The following is a 21916-nucleotide window of genomic DNA, read 5'->3' as shown; positions in this document are numbered from 1 at the left end:
CCTCAAGCTGGTGTCGGAGAGGCGGATGCTGTCCAAGATAAAGACAATGTTGGATAACACCTCCCACCCACTCCATGACATGCTGGTCAGTCACAGGAGCACGACACAGGAAATCTTTCCTGCCTGTGGCCATCTCCCTGTACAACGCATCCACTTAACACACTGGTTACTGCTACAACTACACATGTTTCTTTTCCAGCTATTTATTTATGAGTGACTTATGTATGTATATATATGTATATATTGTACTATTCTTAGTTAGCGTATTGTCTGTCTTGTCTTAATGTTGGTTTATGTTGGTTTATAATGGAGCACTGTAACAAAAATAATTTCTCCCAGGGATCAATAAAGTATTCTGATTCTGATTTATACTTATCTAAGTGTATTTTAGGGATACTTTCTTGAGGCCTCTAGAGCAGAGCTTGGTAAATATCATTTTAATTTAAGAGATGCTATTGAAATAGCATGTTGGATCCAGCATGTTTAGGGGACTGATGAGCCATCACTAAGATGAATTCCTTCACACACTCAATGCACAGAGCACAAGCTGAAAACTAATATGAAGGTTGGAAGCAGATTTCTCCTGGGTGTGGCCCACTGTGAATTCAATCCTGGTGTGAGTGATATGTGCTGCATGGGGATATGACAATTCCTGCACCCATTGGACAGAACACGCCTTCTCTTATCCTGCCATATCGCAGATTTACTTTTTTCTCCATGGATACCTTTGTTTTTCTCACGCTCTCAGTTTCACTTTCTCCCAGCAGAAGGAATTGCACATCCAAAGATCAGGATTGCATCACCAAGCCAGTGAGGTCTCCATTATTATTATTGTTGTTATTAAGTACGGTTCACTCCCAAACAAAGTAATTGCTTGAGATTATTTTATCGACAACAGGGGAGCTTGGGCGTGTTGTGAACTTTGAGTTCACACTTTGAGTTTTCTGATGAGAAAGTAATAAATGCAAAATGCGGTAATTTATGTTTTAAGTAAACTCACCCAAAACCTTTTTGAGGCTTGTAGCTCTGAGGCATCAGGTTGTGCATCTCAAAGAACCAGACTGATAGGCTTCCCAGGAAAGAAAATCACTCAACGTGAAAGACTCCTGTATTTGGACAGCTGTGTAAACGGCCGATTTGTGCACCAGGGTAAAAAGTATGTCTGCTAGTCACAGAGGGGAATTCGCTAAGCCACTAAACCAGAAGGCACAATCCTACGACATAAGGGTGAGTCATGTTTCTAATCAGTGGCAGCAATGACCGCTGGACATGGCAAGTTTTAATAAGGACCAGTTACAATTATGCAAGCGGTAAAGTGTCTAAATGTGCAAGTTCCTGTATGGGTGTCCAAAACTTAATCAGTGACACATTGGAGTATTATCTGGTGTCTAAAAGGCAACAGATGTTTTTGGAGATATTTTCCAGGTCAAAGTAAACTCATCCCAAAGAGCTGCCTCACTTACATGTAGAATGACTTCCATCAGCTAATTCCTGATCCCGACAAATACAGCATTCAATGTCGAGGATGTGGTCTGCTAAAGCTCTGATAAAGAACAGACTGTGCTTCACATTTACTCTCTCTGTTTTCTTTAGCTCTTTACGATCTGCGTTTGCCTGATGAATCGCCAAAGCAGATCTTCAAGAAGTCTTTTCGAAATGATGCTTTGACAAACTGCTCGGAGTATTCTGTGGCTGTGCTTACCAGCTATGCTGCACATTTAAAAGACCAAAATCCCCTAATAAGACTGACATCTGCAGTTTTTCCTGTCAGATTCCATTAAGCACGTAAATGGTAAGTGGGATAATCCAAAGAGGGGCCAAGTTATGAATACAAGAGGAACAGATGCCTTTCCCGAAGCCTGTTTAGAATTAGACAAAGAAAAAGACCTTGGCAGATATGGCATCTTCCTGTTAATGAAATGTATCAAAGGACAGACATCTGCTCAGTCAGACTGGAAACTAAAAAGGCAATAGACGCTAATCTGATCTGGCGTTAAAGAAACTTAGTAATGCAATTCGTCAAGGTACATTAGTGAAAAAATAATTTTGGAATTATTTGGTTGTCTTAGTGACAGGAAAGGAGTTACGTGTCATCTCAGGTCTCTAACATCCACTGGAAATGCTGGGTGCTTCTGATGCTCTAAAGTTACAGTGTGTAAAATGCTGCTAGATGTCAATAGATTGCAGATTGCAGTCAACTGAGTTTTGCTTTATTACTCCTCCTAATTGAAGTGCATAATCGTAGCTATGGTAACAACTTTGGCTGCCATTCATCTGTAGTGAGTGTAGGCTGTTAGTTCACTACTTACCTCAGCAATGTGTTGTGTGTCCTGTCTATTTACTCTACAGCGTGTGGCTGTAAAATCTTCTCACTTGTAACCAATGACAGCAACACTGAGGTGAATACTGAGCTGTTCAGGAATCCTGTCAGTAAGCGCTGCTGTTAGCCTCTGTTAGCCTCTGTTAGCCAGCGTAATAAAACTTTCTTTGAAGTGTATCAAACATAGTTCGACTTGGTAACTTGGCAAATAAAGCCTTACATAATGTGAGAATGTAATCAAACTGTTTATCTGGGGGGAAATGTGACTTTTAGGACACTTAAGCGTAATATTAGCTGGCATAATGTTTGCTTTTAACCAACTGTTGTTGGAGACGGGAGGGTCGCACACAAAATCCTGTGTTATCTGCTGACAATAAGTAATTCAACATCCTGACAATATCAGGAATAAGTAAACATGTTTTGTGCATATTTTCATGTTTTAGAGCCCTGACTTTAGAAGAAGAGGCTGAAGTTGAAAGAGTGGAAGAGGATGACATTTTTTTCCAAATACTGGTCATGTTTCCTATGTGCTCTCACTCCTTTGGTGAAGGAGACCCCTTCTCAGATCATAAATGAACTTTCATATCTTGAGTCTGAAGGTGCCAACATGAAGTTCTGCTAAATAACTGCTCATCGATAACATTAACCAAGCTAAGGCCTAAGCTTAGTTTGAGATGCTGTAAAATGAGGAAAAGCTAGGCCTACTATAAATATGCTCGTAATGTGATTACTCCAGGTCAAATCGACTTTTTTAATCTTAAAAAAGAACAAAGAAAAACTGAAAGAGATGTGAAAACAGAAACTGTAATAAGAGTTTCTGAAAAAGACAGAAATATCCAAGTTCGGTGTCACAAGAAAGTCGTATTATATTAGGAAAGACACATCAAGGAACAAATAAACCTGAATATGGAAACACAACTTAAGTAAACTGAGTTTTTATAAGTGTTATTTGGCTGAGCTGAACCCTTAAACCCTTAGATACAGATTCGGTTTCAGTCATAATGAGTCGACGCTCTAGAGTATTACAGCTGCAAACTGTGTACGTGGGAAATCATTTGTAGCGCTGTAAGGTGAGCTATCCGATGACACTAATATGTTTATCTGAGACTACTTCCAAGTGAAACTAGGTTACAGTGATTGACATTTTATCAGACTGTAACCTAAAACACAGTCATTAACATTATTAAGAAGAACAATTAAGGCCGTGCATGTTTTAGTTTTTTTTTTCAAGTTTAGGCTAAAATTTAGCACAAAGGCTGCATTAATTAACACAAACTCAACTTTATATGTGTAGAAATCTGTTTCATTTAAAGTAGTAAAGTGTTCATGAATGACCCCTTAAAGCTGTTTTTTCCCAGACTTAGCGGATTACAGCTGAGTACGTGGGATTCATGTGGGGTCCTAGATCTGCGAACACGTTGCCTCTTTGAACTCTTTTTTTTTTTAGCTGACATGTTCTATTTCTCAACACTCTGTGTTACTCTGAACTGGGAGAACATTTCTGTCATATTGTAACTTCATAGAAGAATTATTCTGGGAAGGTTTGGGTCAAGTCCTGAAGCAATACTTCTAATGGAATGTATGGCACACTAAAGTTCAGGGTGCTCTTTGAAGAAAATGCCAGAGATAAAGTACGGATGGTGGCTAAGCATGCTTGTTTTTTTCCCATCTACTTATAGGCGACTACCCTGTCAGCTGAGAGTCCTGCATTAGCCTCTGCGCCTTAAGCCACTGCAGAGGTTAATCACTCTGACTGAGGGCTAGCTTCCTACCACAGAGCCACAGAGGTATCTGGCTGGCTACTCTCTTGCCAATGGGTGTCATATAGCTCCACTGAGAAAATCATTCAGGCAGGCATTTGTCATAGTGCTTATAATCTGGCAATACACTTTATAATTTACATTGTTGCGTTGAGTAAGACCACTGCCATATCCATCTTATTCATGCCTGTTAAAATATGAAGACCTATTATGCTTACTGTCACACATACTGACCCTGGATTTTCTCCATCTGACCCAGAAAATTCTTAGCATTGATGGACGAAAGTACAATCAGTTTTATGTTGCATATCTGAAAGCTGTGAACCCTCGAGAATCAGAATCTATCTAACTTGAAATTTGCAGGGACGGGATTCAATTAGCTCCAATTTAAGGTATCCCTGATAATCTCAGAGTGAGTCTTGGATAAAGAAGAAGGTAATCATATTTTGCAACTCAAATCTCTGCCAATTTCTTTTGTAAATCTCCAAATGAAAAACATCTAAACGAGATCTGATTCTACAGGGACCTTAGTCATTACCATATGGAGAAATCACTGAATTTTAGGAACTTGGCTTTCTCAATGGGGAATCTGAATAAAGATGTAATGGCTCGTTAAAAAATAAACATACTGCATAAGTCTTCTAGCTGGGAGATTTTGAACACGCATACTAAAGATTTTTTCATGTAAACTTTAATTTGTGTATGTGCATATACTGAACTGATGTAAATCTTTCTATCTCAGACAATTTTGGAAACGATTGCTTTACATATCTGGATCTTCAGATGTGCATTATTATTTTAGGATGCATTAAATTCAGTGACCCACATTGCTTTCCCTGTGCTTAATGAAATAATTACATGAAACTAAAGATTACAGAGACTCACTCAGGAAGGACATTTGAAGCTCTTTTTTGGATGTTGGCTGCCTTCACTCTTTCAACATCCCACACTGCTACATTAATGTTAGGCCCAGGCTTTGGGGAGGCCAGTGCAGGAATGATGGCGTTCCTTCATATGTTTTTCTATCAAGGTATGCTTTTATACTGGCAGTGTTTTTGGGACCAGGGTAAAAATAAAGCTGTTGCCAATCAGACGCTTCCCAGATATTATTGAATTCTGGATCAAAATCTGATGGTACTTCTTTGCATTCATAATTCCATCAGTTTTGGCAAGATTCCCAACAGCACAGATGCAAATGCAACCCCAAACCATGACAGAGCCGCCACCATGTTTTACAGAAGACCTCACTGGTGTATTCTCCTGACTTCCTCTGTACTTACTGACAATGATTTGAGCCAAAGGTTTCAAAATATCATCACTCCATAAGAAATGTTGCCACTGATTTTCAGTGTAGTTTTTTTTTTTTTTATTTGGCATACATCAGGCTTTTCTCTTTATTTCCTCTTGCCTTAAGAATGGCTGTTTAAAAGCTCTCATTTAAGGAAATCTCCTGGGACAACTATGATCTTTATTTAGTTCAGTGAAACTATAATCCTCCAAGAATCAGACTGACAAAAAAAACCATATACTTATACCCATTGTGAAAATATGATTGTGGGCTATTCTTGTGAGTGTCCAGTGCAGTTTACTTTCTGTGTATATCCTGTATTTGTCAGTTTTCTGTGTTATTCCTTTGTTCCTGCTAATTGTGTTCACAGCTCTCCTGCAACTTTTTCTACCTTCTTATTTATTCTTTTGCTGGCTAGGATTCATGATAATAATGGTGATTTATTAATTTACAAAGAAAACCTTTTATAAAAGCATCATAAAACAACAGCAAATGTCATTCTGTAGATCCCCCCTCCCCCTTTAAATCTTTGTTGTTTTTGTTTATTCCATTTACGTTTCACAGTTAGTCATTTTTAATTCTTTTTTGCATTACTTTGCTATTTAACTTTCATTTTCATACTGAACAACCATGTTTTCTGGTCTCTTCTATTAATATTGACAATGCAGAGCCATTCTATGAAACAACAAAACTTTGACAAATGACAGTAATTAACTGATTGTGTTCATCTGACGGCTATAGTTAGAACAATATTTGGAGGTCATGAAATGATTTGACCATTTTCTTTTCTGCAACCCATGCTGTGGCACACCAAGCAGATTAGATATGATGATAGGGAACTTTTTTCAGCTGTTTATAAGGAAAGTAACCTCTGCAATTATGGTGGCTTGAGTCACAATGAAGCAAAAAACCAAAATAGACCTATAGAGTTTTCCACTGAACCACAATTCAAGCTTATACGATTGTGAAATGAGCTCACTTTACAATCATGTAACTTTGTGGTTCAGAAGCAAACTCCATAGGTCCAGTGAAATGAAATACCTGTCAAAGTGTTAAGATGTGCACATTCATGATTAAGACAACCTTGCTGATGTCGGCGTTCTCCCTGCAGATACTGTGTAGATTTCTGGCTTTTTTCATGAGCTGTTTCTGCATTGATGCAGTTCTCCTGCTCTCGCCATATTATCGCTTGTGATTTATGGGAGAAACAACGTTTTGAGGGCATGACTGCTTAATATGGCCTTCAGTGCACTCAAGAATACATGCAAACAGTGCACTCATCTACAATCTTATTAGGTACACCTTGCTAGTACTGGATTGGACCTCCTTTCTTCCTCAGAAGTGCTTCAATTCTTCATTGCGTAGCTTCAACAAGGTGCTGGGAACACTCAGTGATTTCCACATGATAGCATCACACAGTTGCTGCAGATTTCTCAGCTAAGCATCTATAATATGAATCGTCTGTTCCAACACATTCCAGTTTGCACTACTGGACTGAAACCTAATGAACTAAGTACATTTATTGTCAAGTTCAAGAAACCAGTTTGAGATAATCAACTTTGTGACATGGGATGATATTCTTCTGGAAGCAGTACACTGTAGCCATAAAAGGATGAACATGGTCAGCAACAAGACTTAGATAGGCTATGGTGTTTAAACAATGTACACCATCAGCCTGAACCGCTGGTACAAGGCAGAGTGGATCGATGCTTTCAGGTTGTTTAACCAGTCAATCTGAACATCTGAAACCTTAGACCAATTTTGGTCTAAGGTGAACTGTAGCCTCAGTTTACTGTTCTTAGCAGACAGAATTGGCATCCGGTGTGATGTTCTGCTGCTGTAGCCCATCTGCTTCAAGGCTCAATGTGTTGTGGTTCCAGGGATGTCTTTTTGCATACTTTGGCTGTAACAAATGGCTTGTTGAGTTTCTGCTGCCTTCCTACCAGCTTGATGCAGTCTGGCCATTCTCCTCTGACCTCTGACATCAACATGGAATATTTTGTCATTTTCAAACTATTCTCTGTAAACCCTAGAGATGGTTGTGTGGGAAAATTCCAGTAGATGAGTAAGGATGAGTGAATAAACCAGCCTGTCTGGCACCAATAACCATACCACGTTCAAAGTCATTTTAATCACCTTTCTTCTCTGTTGTGATACTCGGTTTGAACTTCAGTAGGTTGTCTTGACTATGCCCGCATGCATAAATATTTTGAGCAGCTGTCATGTGATTGGCTGATTTGAAAAAAAAAAAAACCCCCAAACAAATCAGGTCAGTTTAAAGGTAAATACTTTGAGTCTGTGTTTTAACGTCCAGTACCAGCATTTGACATTTGACAAATCAATTACCCAAATTATCTGAATCATCTGACTATTACTAATGCGCTGTTTTAACAGTTTTATTGTAGTGGGCAAACCCCACAAGAATCCGATGACCGAGGAAAGATAAATAGCAGGTCCAAATTTTTACAGCACTTGTAATAAATGTGACATTTATGCTGTGTACATGATTTCATCTGCAAAGGATTAGGACCCAATATTTCACAAAGAAATAATTGCACACCTCCCTCCCTCTCAACAAGTTGAGTGGTTTGTGCTTCACAGTATACGTAGATGAAACAAGACGCTGGCAGCAGGACAAGCATTTCCTGGCGAGCAATTCTCAGTATTGTTTATGATAAATGGTGAGTCGTGCGCAATGGTGGACCTAGATTATAATTCTGCCTTCTTTCCAAGTGGTGCTTGTGTTCACAGCCTTGCTTTCTTTAGTGCTTAGAGAGTGCATGCTCGTGAAAGAAAGAAAGCAAGAAACACGCTGACTGACTGTACAGTATAAGGTCTTTATAAATGTTTGTCTGACTAGTGCTGGCGCAGTCAGTATTCCAGTAAATTGCCTCAGATGAAAGAAAATATTTTAAAACCAGCTAGAACACAGGCCCTATCACTTGCTATCGCTTTTAAAGTTTTAAAGCAACATAAATGCAGTCTGGCGAACTTTCTGGCAAACTTGCAGATTCTTTTACATTTAAGAGGAAGTAGGTGCCAAAGCAGAAGAAAAAAAGCCCAAAACAGAATGTGGCAATACCGGTTTGTTTGGGACTGGCCATCTGGTTTGTTTTGGCCCATGTTTCAGAGCAGCAATGAGTGATTATCATACCACAACTATTTTTCGAGAACATATCTATTTATAGAGATCTGCATGTCTCCTTAGCAGTATGAAACTGAGTTGAAAACAGCCTGGATTGGCTGGGGATGCCCTTTGCCTGCTGCTGTGTGACAAAAACAACAGTTTTTACATAAAAATGTAAGAAATCACTGTTAAATCATGTGTGAAAAAAAGCAAACGGAATTAGGGTGTTAAAAAATAAATGCATTTGTTTCTGTAAAAATGAGTGTGAATGAAATGCATGTAAATGTGTAGGATGGTGTTTAGCTTTTGAACACTTTCATAAAGTTCTTACTTTTACAATAAAGTACATATTGATCAATACGTTTGGCCTGCACTTCACATATCTGTGAACCACAGCCAAGAAATAAAGACCGAAAGCAACAAGGGATGGAGTTTCATTCGGCCCTCACATTTTGAGTGCTCAAAACTTCAACTCATAACAAAAAAAAGACAACTTGATCTCTTCCGCCTAAATGAAATCCATTCTCCAGACCCTTAGAGAAAACACACAGCCCACTCCAGGTACAAGCTTGTCAACACAGAAAATTTGTAAAGTGAAACCCCTGTCGTCGCAGGACTATTCTGAAAATTAGATATGGCAAAAGGCCTACCGGCCTTGCTGCTGCAGGGAAACGCTTGAAGCTTGTATTCTTTGATGGAGCTCTGGACCGATTGTGGTAAAGGCTTTCAACCACAGAATCTTGTTCCTTAGTTCATCATTCAAAGATGAACAAAAGTCACTTTGAAACTAAAAGGACTTCTTATCACAGAGAACCAGCCATCCAGTGAATTGGAGATGTCAGACCTTCGCCTATGAAGCCAGCAATTGCTTGGAGCTCTGGAATTTGCATCAGTTTTCCACATCTAAGTGGGCCAAGCATCTGCCATAGTTTGAAGCCTGTTATCATTAACCCCCTCAAAAGAAAACAGAAACCTTTGCCCTGCAACACGCAAGGACAAAGCATCCATCAAATCAAAGTACAGTTTGCAATGAAGAGACGATGACAAGCAATACATTTGGGCTGGAAGGAATTTGCTAAGAGACAAACCTGACCACAGACTTATATAACAGGAAAGACATGATTGAGGTGTCTGGAAAGCTCGGTTACAATTCATGGTTATAATCTTAACACTTTTGAACATTTTTTCTTACCGCTAAAGTATTATTTTCCGGTCTAATTTTTTTTTCCTTGCTTCGTTTCAGATATATGCTATAGATACAGTCTTAGAATGTCCAGACGTGCAATGATGTAGGCACGAAAAGGTGAAGAGAACACCAAATCTTTGTCCACACCCTGAGAAGTCCGTGGCTCAGGAGGCAGGTTGATCCCAGACTTCTTCAGCCTGCAAGTCTAAGTACCCTTGGGCAAAATCCCGAACGCACATTAAACACCCCATTGTGTTGTGTGATAGTTGAGTTCTGAAAGCACTTTAATGTTTACACAACAGCCGTTTCAATCATTCATTTCACGGCTGTCTGATGGAACAAATATACTTCGCTCTTAATCAATTCTGTCCACACAGGCTGTGTAATAGCTTTCATTTGACTCACTCTGTGTATGTAACCGTGACTCAAAACATATTTTTATGCTTTAAGACTGTTTGCTTCCATATTACGTGAATAATTTTGATTGTTTGTTGGGCTTTGAACACTGCCAAAACTTGACTGACACTCTGCTGTGTTTGGACTGAACTGTGTCAACATTGTGCAAAAGCCTAGAACTATGGCAGGCTTTGAAGCTGTAATGAGACACAGCAGTGCATTGGGCAAAGCGCTAGTGGCATCATGCTAACACGTGAACAGTGACAAAGCTAACAGGCTAATCTTCACCATGCTGGCATACTAATATTTGCTAATTGCTACTAAACACGAAGTACGAGTGTTTGGAATAGCATTGGTTCTGGTGGTATTTGTTCTAAGCTAAAGAGTTGGCCTGAAAGTGTTGCCACACTGAAGGTGAAGTGTGTGTGAAGAGAGATTTTAATGTTAAACTGCCTTTTAGCTGACAGTCACGCTAATAAGGCCGGGCCGCTAATCATGCGCAGTTCTAACATCACTCGGGCTTCATTCATTAGCTTTGTGTTAGCATTCTCCCTTTAAATAAGCTACATTTGATGTCAAGGCAACAAGACATCAAGACAAGATGTTTCTTTTTGTCTTGATGTCTATAAACACTTTAGTGATCAGTTTATGCCTTCGATCACTCGTTTTGTGTCATATTCAGTAAAACATGAAGTCTATTTTGCAAATTGTAGTCATACCATGCGATTCAAAGTCAAACAACCCTCCTTGTCTCATGCGTTTGTTTGCAACCAAGATGGCAATTGCAGAAACTTTCCACTTGAGTCTTCAATATGGGACTTCAGAAACCAGTAGGTAACCTCACAGAAGCTTCGACCATCTTTTAAAGAGCTTATGGTGCAGATGTTAGCACAGACTGAGTGTTGTGTTGCAGTATAATACAGTTGTTTCTGTTTTGGATGCAATTTGCACTTTACCATCATGCTATGTCCTTTTGTGCAATAAAATATGACTACAATAATGTGTTACTTTGTAGCTGGCTACATCCAACACTGGTAACATGGCAATAATAAGCAAATACTGGCCTGAAAACACAACAATCCCCCACTTTGTCTGCTATTACCTGTAGTTTTGCTTCTCACTGCCTATTTGGAAGCGATCGTACAGTGAAAAGGCTTGGAGCCCGTCCCAGTCGGTCAGCTCTACACGGAGGGCATACTGCCTCTGGTTTGTCAGCTGGTAAACGTACTCATTTCCCAACCAATGCTCTGCAGACAGGGTCCCAAAACCCTGCAATGGAAAAGAAAAATTCAATAATCAGCATGTAAATACCACTGACAATACTTTTTGTAAAGCATAAACTTGAGATTATTCATTGCTCATCTCATCACTTTTCCCTTGGATGATAACATCTTCACACTAGAGGATTATGGCATGAATGGGAAGGAATTTTCTAATTTACTTTTTCCTTTTTATCAATCAGCAATTAGATCAGAACAAACCGTCTCTGATAATAAATGCTGTGGTTGTTTATCCACCAGCAGAAATGTTCTTGTACTGCTGTAGCGTCCTACCCCAAATAGATAAGACTTCCATTACATATTAGACATATTTACATGTTTCTTGAGCATGCTTTTGGCCCAGTCTTTAACTTGGATGGACTTACCTATCTATAAAATTACAAAAATCGATACCAGCTGAATTAGAAGCACACCTTTTTTCCATTTCTGTCTTCCACTAAAGTCACACATGTTTAAGTCATTATTACTTAAAGAATTCGTTCCCAAAACATACACCGCATGCATGGACACTCCTTCAAACAAACTCCAAAGTTTGTATTTGATCACAGTGGCTCCTGGTCACAGGCAAAGTGCTTCTGACAGCAGCGAGAGCAGTGGATTACAGAGGGGGGAATATCACTAAGCAAGATGACATTACAGGTCTGACAGGACAGTCAAGGCTGCTCCGTTAAAGATTGTAAAACAGAGGGGCTGAAATTGTCAAAGCGGTAAAGTCAGAAAGAAGTTGTGTTTGTGCTCTGAGTGTGTAGTGACAAAGAATAGCAACGAGGGAACACAAATACGGGGCATTCCTATGGCCTTAGCCATGTCCTGCTGAGTGGGTGGAAGAGAAAAAGGCTGGGGCCCATTACCACTTTCTCTCTTTTTCTCTCTGTCGCTACAATTGATCTTGCTCCTGATGAGATGTTCCCATCTAAAAGGCTTTAAGTTTGATCCAATGCCTCCTACTGTGACCACAGTTTATCTCAAAAATTCTTGCTTGGAAGAGGCTGCATGTGGGGATCTTTTGACAGTTTTCCCTCATATAATTCTGAAGCTCTGTGATTCTTCACACGCAAACCTGATCTACATCACTCAGCCCACAAAAAGATGAGGAGATGGTTAGTCATATTGTTGGACTGAGCGCTCGGTTTGCATGTCAGTTACACTTTCAAAATGTCCTGATAAAAAGGAAATGTGTATGTTGAGCACTCATATCTCATATGTAGATCTCATATCTCTTACTGACTTACTTGTTCCCAACCTTTGTTTTTTTTTTTGGTTGTCAGGGGAGCTTTAGTCATTTATTAGCACCACCCATCCTATCACTTATACACCACACAGCCAAAAAAAAAAAAAAAAAAAAAAATCACACACTAATATTTTATTGGACCGCCTTTAGCTTTGATGACGGCACCATGGCGATCCTTCAATAAACTTATACAAATTCTTTTTTTTGCCCAGATCTTGTCCCGATGATGGGAGGGTTGAACATCCAAATGAAGTCTTCTCCAGCACATCCCAAAGCTTCTCAGTGGGGTTAAAATCTGGACTGTGGAGGCCAATCCATGTGTGAAAATGATGTCTCATGCTCCTTGAGCCATACTTTCACCGTTTGATCCTGATGAAGCGTGGCGTTGTCATGTCGGAATAAGCCGGTGCCATCAACGAAAGAAAAAAAAATCAGCTGATGGGAAAACCTGGTCATTCAATATATTCAAGTAGACAGCTGACTGTATTATCTGGGAACATAACATTGATGAACCTAGACCCGGCCAAATAAAGAAACCGCAGATCACAACACTGCCTCTGCAGGCTCGTTTGTAGGCACCAACATTTATCTGCTGCTCTTCTTAACATGTTCCAGCCATCACTTTGGAATGAGTAAATCTAGACTCTCCGAAAGTTGATTCTATTCATCTGGACTCAGCGTTTTCTGTGGAAGACACGTTTCATCACTCCTCCAAGTGACTTCTTCAGTCTCAGCTGACTGCAGGTTTCTCTAATCTTATAAACCGTACATTTGTATAAGATTATAAGATTATAACTTTGGGGAAACCTGCAGTCATCTAAGACTGAAGAACTTACCTGGATGATTGAGCATGCATCAAGATGTAAATCTAGACTCAGACCATATGATCTTTTTCCATTGCTCCAGAGTCAAATCTTTATGCCTTGTAGCAACTTAAAGCCTTTTTTTATTAGCCTCACAGATAAGTGATATTCCTAAGGTTACATAGTTTTTTTGTTCCAATTCCTTGACTTCTCTTCACATCGTCTGTGTGGAAATGCTCCCAGTTTCACTGCTAAACATACTGTTGATTATTTTACTATTTGATTTCACCACTCCAATCATACAAGACTTTTTTTCCAACTACATTTCTTTCTCATTCCAGATTTGAATAACATGTTGGGCAGTTCCAAACCCGATTCGCTTCAATAATCTCCTCAGTTGTTTTCGTTGATTGAAGCAGGCCAATAACTTGATCCTTCTGAAATGGCCTTTCGCATCAGTTAGGATTAAATAATCTGTTGCCAGCCAAAACAATTAATATCTGAAGTTATTGTGCAATAGGAAGGCTCTTAACTATTTGCTTAGTTAAATCCAGGGTTTTTTAAAGTCATGTAGTGTATGCACATTGATGGGTATTTTTAAAGGTTTTTTTTGTTTCAAATGTTTATCTACAGCTTTTAGCTATATATATATATATATATATATATATATATATATATATATATATATATATATATATGTGTATTTTTTTTTTCTTAAACTACTTAAGCTCAATAATTCAACTGTTTTTGCATTAGCTGAAGGTCCAAGGAGCCAGTTTTCAAGTACTATCTAGTACTACAACAAACACATTTTAAATGCTTGCTTTCTTGCTGACATTGATCCCCCTTAAACACATGGCATGATATTAATACATTAGAAGTGACTCAGACTGATGGGCAGCTGAGCAGTTACTGTAAATAAAGGTGTTACCTGATAATGCACTTACATGCATGATCTTCAGATCATATTTTAATGCACACGCCACATTCCTCTGTGGTCTCACAAAGAAACTGAGTCTGAGGTTTTGCTGAAATATTAACAGATCTTCTAAATACAATAAATGTGTAAGTACAAGACTTGGGAGACCAAGAATGTGAAAATTGATAACACAATAAAACACTTGTTGATGACTTCTAAACTTTTCAAGGAGACTCTAAGCTGTTAATTAGCCGCATAAATGTCAGCCAAGTCCTGCGAATGCACTCCGTGCACTCCCTCTGTGCACCTGTTCAAGGCAGGAAGGTTTCCACTGGGGTTTTTTTTCTTTTCTTTTTTATCATTTTATATCTTTCTGTTACCGTTTACGCTGCTGACCTTTCACCTTTTTATTTTACCTCAAAAGAGTGAGATTGAGGTCGCTTTGAATGAGAGATTTCTGCCTTATTCCAATATTGCTTTTGTTGATTTTTGTTCAGGCTCTTTCAATAAAAACGCCAACATGAAGATTTCTCATTGAAAAACTGCTGTGGGTTTATATCTGGTCCAGTGTGCAAATTCTCTGCTTTGTAATTCCCCAAATGGCTTTATCTTTTCCCACTTACTGATAAATTGTACAACAAGAGCAGCTGAGAGATGAGGTAAAAACTCAAGTAGAAACAGATTATACGGGGAAAGAGGAAACATTAACTGAAAGCAAGTGCAAGGTATACACAGGCAGCTACTATAGCAAACACTAGCAATTCAACAGGCAGAAAAAATAAATCCAAGTTACCATCTAAACACAGCCTAGGTAGGAAATGTTAACACCCTCAATGCAAATATGCACAGCTTTATCCTTGATGACAAACACCTGGCCCAGCTCGACTGAGACTAAACAAATGCTTTGTTTTCAGATTTAGGTAGTAATTTCCTGTTGGAGAAGAGGAAGAATAACAGCAGTGAAGCCTCGGCTAAGGAGCAGTGCAAGTCTCAGACACCCTAGACAATTTTGCTAATACAAAAACGACAGGGGAGATATTGCCGAAGAGGAATGACATCTGGCCGAAGCGTTCCAAATGGTCTTGGATCAGTGCATCCCGACTCTCATGTTTTCATCATGTTCAGTAAAGGCCAAAGTGTGCACGATATTTTTCATCATCACACAGTGGAAGCGTATTTTTTTGAAACAGGAGGTCTCGCTCATCGTACGGTTTCGTAATTTATGCTTAATGGATACAGATGAGCGCGCTCACTCAGTTTCTGGGTGTGTATTCACTTACTGTCTCGTGTTTAAAGAACAAACATTATCCTCTCGTTTTTAATGGATATGAATGAGTGCATGGATGGAGAAGTGCGTGCACGTATTTGTCTTGTCTCACCATCTTGTACTCCTTCCATGTTCTCTGGAAGTCCACGCTGCCATCTTCTCTGCGCTGGATGACTGTCCATCCGCCACCGGCTGTTTCCATTCTGCAGTAGACCTATGCAATGTTAAAAGGACAGAAAGGGAGGGTTGGAAAGTACTGTGTATGAAGGTGATAGAACACTGATAACACCCATAGGTCTTTGCATAGCCTGAAGATGTAACGTAACTACCAAACTAATGAATTCAACATTCAACATTTCAACTCTCAGCGGCATTTACAAACAGAGCAGGGTCACTTGGACAATTATTTGGTTCTAGACACTCCTTTCTCTTGCTTTCTCGATGAATCATCTTTGGGAATGCAATGTATCTAGGTCCTCTTCAAACTCAATCAGCGTCTCCTTATCCCTCAACAGCTCCCTCGAGATGTTCCTCATCAGTGGTCCTTGTTTCTGCAAAATCAAAGTGGAGGTCCAGGATGGACACATACCAGCAGACACCTGGGTGTAATGTGGCCCTTAACCCTTAACCTCAGTGTGTGTAAGCTGATAATGCAGTACTGGCACTCTATCTGCAGTGTTACTCTTTGTTTTGAGGCGGATACCCCGGGGTTTAGCGGAGAAGGTCTCTCACCTCAGCCAGACCACACAGCTGAACACACATGAACAAAGCCTGGGTATAATTAAAGCGGTAGCCCAGACAGAACCCTTCTTTTTAAGACTAGCTCTTCATGCATGCCAAACACACACACACATGCTATGACCATCCACTTTACAACCATCGCTAAAAGTATAGAATAATATAAAATAATGTTTTTTTTAAATTAACTTAAATTTTTTCGATCTTTTATACATAGCAAGTAACACACACAAAATAATTTTCAGTGCTGACATGAAGAACCCAGGCTAAAGACAGGTAGGCTAGCTATATTTCCTCAGCAGCTAGTTTTCCTATATAGCTCATTCTAAAAAGACAACTGTCTCGCCCTGTGGCAGCTGGGATAAGATCCAGCCCCGCTGCGACCCTGAACTGGATAAGCGGAAGGAAATGGATTGATAGATGTAAAAAAACAGACTTTTCAAACTTGGTTTGTTTGAACAAAATTAGCAGATCTCTCAGTAATACACCATGGAAGTCGACAGGACATCTTCCAGCCAAAAAGACGTCAGACGCTTCTATGGGAGCTATCCACCCAGAGGCTTGAAGCTTAGATAGCCTACTGTTTAACAAATATCCTCCATAGTTTCCTCATCTTTCGTGGAGACTGGAATAATAAACAACAGCTCAAGTAACATTATACATTAAAATGCTGTGTGAATTTAAATTTCAAAAGGAGATTAGCCAAACAGCTATGAACAGAAATTCGCACACAAACTCCCTAAGTCATGAAATCATCGCTCTCATCAATCAGAGAACGTAGCCAAGTTGGCCAAGGGCTCGCTCAAAGGGAAAAGCTGGGTTTCTCTCTTAGATTAGTTATATTTGGTGCCATAACAGATAAATACACTTCAGTTAAATTCAATAGCGTAGATGTGAAATACATACACACACATACCTTTGTCACCATGCTCAGCAGTGTGGTGTCCTGTTTCGCACCTAACCTCCCTAGTAAACTCCTGAACTCTCAGAGCTGCCAAATGTATTTTTAGCTTTCAATATTTCCGCAGCAGCTAGCACTCATCATTGACACTCATCATTGGCTAATATCCCACGGGTTGGTTTTAGCTCATGCAGAGAAAGCGGAGTCCAATATTTTTAAAAAACCAAGTCAAACCCTGTAAATTCACTATAAAAATGCTCCTCAGAGGTGACGAAAGCTGAGATATTTTCACATTACAGAGAAATGCTGGCTGCATGATATCACGGCTTCCCACCTTTTTGGTCTCCTGTGCATTAACGTGGATGGTGTAGACGCCATTCTTATGGAAACCAGCCTGGTACAGGTCGGCACAGTCCCGAAACCTCTTCTCTTCTTCCATGACCTTTGTACTGTTAGGAACAACTGCAGATACACAAGAAATTCGTCATGTTTTTGTCTGCATAACCTCAATGAGTGAAAATTCTCTGGAAAACACTAGGTTACGTCATATTTGACTGAAGTTTACAATTAAAGCCATTTGTTTAACATATGTGGTGTTCAAAAGTTGAAAAATAAAATCTCAAAACCTCCAAAACTCGACAATTCTCTTACTTGCTTAATGAGGAAAACAAAGAAATTTGGAAATGACAGGACTGCTGGATGTGAAAAATGAACGACTTCCTGCCTGGTTGTGTGACAGGTTAAGGAAGTCTTATATGAGCTGTGGAGTGAGCTTGGACAGTTGTTTCCACATGCTTCCCATTTTTACACTGAGCTCACTCCAGCTCCATAAAAATGCACAAACGTGAGTTTACTTATCTTCTAATCTCACTCCATGCAGTAAAAAAATATTAACTAATCCTTCTTGAAGTCTCAAACAATTAAAGCACATTTTTTTTATCACTTGAACGCCACAAAATGTGCAACCTCTTGTATCTTAAAAGTAGAGTTTAATAAGAATCACAAATTGGCACCAAACCCATAGCTGATACAATCTGCAATATTTCAGATCTACATATTTCACAGGGGGAAGAAAAAAGATAATAAAATTCTCACTGCGAGCGTAACCACCAGATCGACTTTTAGAGCAACCAATTCATTTGCAGCACAGAGGTGATCATTGCTGGATATTTTCACACTCTGAGAGAAGGCTTTAGACTGTGACAGACCAGCTGCATCCATTTCCATCTGCTGATAATTATGGCAGCGTTATTTTGAAACCAAGCAAGGGGGTAAGGACAAAATACTACAAGCTATAAATTTCAAGTTCCTGTTATAACAAGTGGTTTTTATTTACTTTCCAAGCCATACTATATTGGTGGAAATACCTTCCGATTCTCTCTCCTCGCTGTCCCTGCCTTTCGCCTCTCATAGAAGGGGGTTGGTCTCAGTTTTCACACCACTGTTTTTTATTGTTGAAACGGTTGAGTCAAAGAAAATGTCAGGCAAAAGTGAAATGTGTCAGTGATCCTTTGATCCGCCCCACCCCCTCTCCTGGATGCAGAACTTCTCAGCAGAAGCAGGCTGCTTAGTTGGGTGTAGTATTGGAACATTTTGACAAGGTATTGAGTGTCGGCAACAAGAATCCCCCGCTGTGACAGGTTGACGGAGTGGACCCTTGCTCTGCAGACTCTAATACAACAAAGAACGGCCCTGTCGGGTGGTAATTGACCCCAAGCTGGCAGACAGCGGGACACATTTTAGAGGCCTGAAAGATCACTGTCAGAGGGGAGCTTTCTGGTATTCAATCTGTAACAGCGTGGACAATTATTTCACAATTGCCTTTGACATCTACCCTGGTGGAAGAAGACTGTCTGCTGAGGGGACCGGACCCTCCAGCTTCATAGCGGCTCCCTTGAACAGCTTGCTGCCCAGCTTTACAAATATTTTTTATGTCCCAATATTTATTTACCAAAAAATATTTTGTGGTTCAGCTGGGACTCGTATTCACCAGGGGGTTCATGTGAAAAGACCAGCAGGGCTTGGGTGTTTGCATAAATCAGGATCCTTGCCAAATGAGCCCAAATACTTGAACTAGGAAGGTTGAATAAAGGAGCTAAATGGACTACCACAGAAATCCCTGCTCCCATGCGACTATAATCAGTCCTCAGTGCCATTGAGAGTTAAAGTGATTGCAAGCGAATTTCTTTATTTTGCGTACTTGCAGATCAAGCATGAAACACACAAAAAACGATGCCAATTCCTTCCCACAACGCATTTACCGTAATGCAGTGATGATTAATAATTGCCTTTGTGATTTATTACAACATGATTTACTTTTGTCCTATTTTTGGATCTCAGAAATCGCATAGCAAAGTATTAAAATCCTATCCCTTCCCTTTGCCAGATACTTGTCAAGTTGATGAACACGATGCTATTTATATTCAAGGTCAACTAGACCCAAGCTGGGTCTCTAATGAACGAATGCAAGTAACAGAAATCTTAACAGACTTCAAAGAGAAATTGGAAGCAAGGTACTGTATAAAAATACTAGAGCATGTGTGCCCAGGACAGTGTAGAAAAATCATTTAAAATAAATCATTAAATATAAAAAAAAGAACTGACAATGTAACGGGGTAAAACGGTCTACAGAATGTCAAACAGGGAATTGAGGGTAATATATAAGGAGGGTCACTGGTATCGTGAAAATGTTTTGGGTTCTCTCACTTTTATATCAACTATATCTCTTGAAAAAGTACACATAACACGTACACGTGATTTGCTTTTGGATATTCCTTCCATAGAAGGTATACTACATGCAAACCATGTTTTAGCGATACTCAACTCTTTATACTCAACATTCCTATCAACATTTACATGATTTGCCAAATTTTCGCCACCAATAGCTAAATCATTCTTTTACTTTGATGTTTTTTATGTTTGGGCTTCAAACGCCATTTGGTTGATGCTTGTAAAAGGGTTAGAGGTTATTGTGTTCTAGTTAACGAGAGAAAAAAAGTCTGACTTCTAAACTAAAACCATTCTCCCTTCTCTAACCTGAACCAAGTGTTACCGCAACCTAAATCATTGGAGGAAAACGACACAAACCCAAGTCTCTGGTGCCAAACAAAGTTCATGGACTGGAAAGCGGCTTTGTTTTGAAATATTTACCGTACCAAATACTTTTCTTTTCGTGACACAATTCTTTATGCAAGGCCTCTAGTGGGGACATGTGCCGTCTATGTAATCTTTTTAGTTTTATTATGTAGAACAATTTAGAATGCTCGCTAATTGTAATTTGTAGCTTAAATGTATAAAATTGCAAACTTTAGCTTAATAAATATCAGAATAAAATATGCAGTTTTACCCTTATACGTACAACAACAGCGTGTTTGATCGCTACAAAGAAATTAAATATTTCGGTTGCACCCTTAGAAAATGCAGCAGAGTTATCCCTACTTTTGGATAGGTTATTCAGGTGGATGGAAATAACTGCACACACTTTACAACCAGCCAGTGAAGCATGAAAACAATCGCGTGCAGCAAATTTGGTCTGGAGCGTCTAACGAAGTGGTTTACCATGCTCTTTTTTTTAGGACATTACACAGAGAAAAGGCCATGTTTTTTAGGCATTGCATGGAACCTTAAAATAATTATATTCTGACTAAGCAGCTGTAAAAATGATGAATGTCATTCATTTAGTTGGATAATAGAACACTGTAAAACAAAATCACATTTAGCAGCCAGATTTTTTTTTTAGCACAGTGTTCCAAAGCTGAGGTCAGGTATTGTTCATAACAATGTGTGGCTCAGTGCTCTCTAATGAGGTTCGAGTAATGATTGCAACCTATATAAGAAATCCACTGCAGCATCTGGTCATTCTGAAAATATCTCCCTGGCCTCACTTTGCATAGCAACAGCTGAAACACACACTGGAAACTTCAATTTTAGGAAAAGCAAGCGATGGACAGCTGGTGGGAAAGAGTCTTTTTTTAAATTTAGGGCTTTTTGTAAGCATCTGTCAGTTTCCCCGCACTCAAAGATGATTTGAGGCCACGTTTTAAAGGAAGTGCTCAGGCTCCATTTCCAAACAAGAAGTTATTAACGCAAGCAGACGCCCCCCGATGGCATAAAATGCTAAATCTTCCCTCGAATGAAAACACTCATTTGTTTCTCAAACAAACTAAAGCCCCCCCCTGAACATAGAAAAACAAGCTCTGCTTCTTCTGTGCTTTAAATGCTGCTGAAAAGCAGGCGCGGTGCATCAGATGACCAGTGAGCTCTACCAACTCCTTCACCTTCTTCAGACAGGGCTTCCCCCAGGAGCTATTACAGTTTGACTTATCTGGGCTGGGGTGAGGAAAGGGCAGACCTCTGACCTGCATGCCCGCCCCAACCTTCAACACCCCCTTGGAAGAGGAAAGGACCAACCACAGAGCAGCAGTGGCCATGTTCCATTTCTATCCCCTCTTATTAGGGTAGCCACCAATCATGGGCTGGGGGATGGGCTGGGATACCCTGCTCACCTAACCAACTCTAAAAATGCCACACATGGCACTGAGTTATATGCTATAAAATAATGATTACCAGAGAATTTAATCAATGTTGTTAAATTACAACAACAACAGCAAAACAGAGATCTACAAGTCTCACATCAAGACACGCATCTTAATATAAGGAATGTGCAGATGATCCATATGGCCCAGGCAGCCCAAAAGGGT

At 39.6% G+C, this 21916-nt stretch overlaps 1 protein-coding gene across 1 annotated transcript in view; it reads right to left on the bottom strand.

Annotated features, from left to right (window-relative positions):
- Positions 1 to 21916, bottom strand: part of angpt1 (angiopoietin 1) — a 56992-nt gene that overhangs the window by 8222 nt on the left and 26854 nt on the right. The window contains exons 5-7 of the mRNA XM_085445715.1: positions 17551 to 17678; positions 15690 to 15791; positions 11180 to 11346 (exon numbers count right to left, since the gene is read on the bottom strand). Coding sequence (XP_085301841.1) covers positions 11180 to 11346; positions 15690 to 15791; positions 17551 to 17678 — 397 coding nt within the window. The remainder of the gene's footprint in view (positions 1 to 11179; positions 11347 to 15689; positions 15792 to 17550; positions 17679 to 21916) is intronic.

The sequence above is a fragment of the Copadichromis virginalis genome, linkage group LG22 (genome assembly GCF_057382275.1).
Source record: "Copadichromis virginalis isolate Kocher_CV1m ecotype Utaka linkage group LG22, C_Virginalis_male_GT1.1, whole genome shotgun sequence".
Lineage (NCBI taxonomy): Eukaryota > Metazoa > Chordata > Actinopteri > Cichliformes > Cichlidae > Copadichromis > Copadichromis virginalis.
The sequence above is the reverse complement of the archived record's forward strand: the minus strand, read 5'-3'. Positions and strand labels throughout refer to the sequence as shown.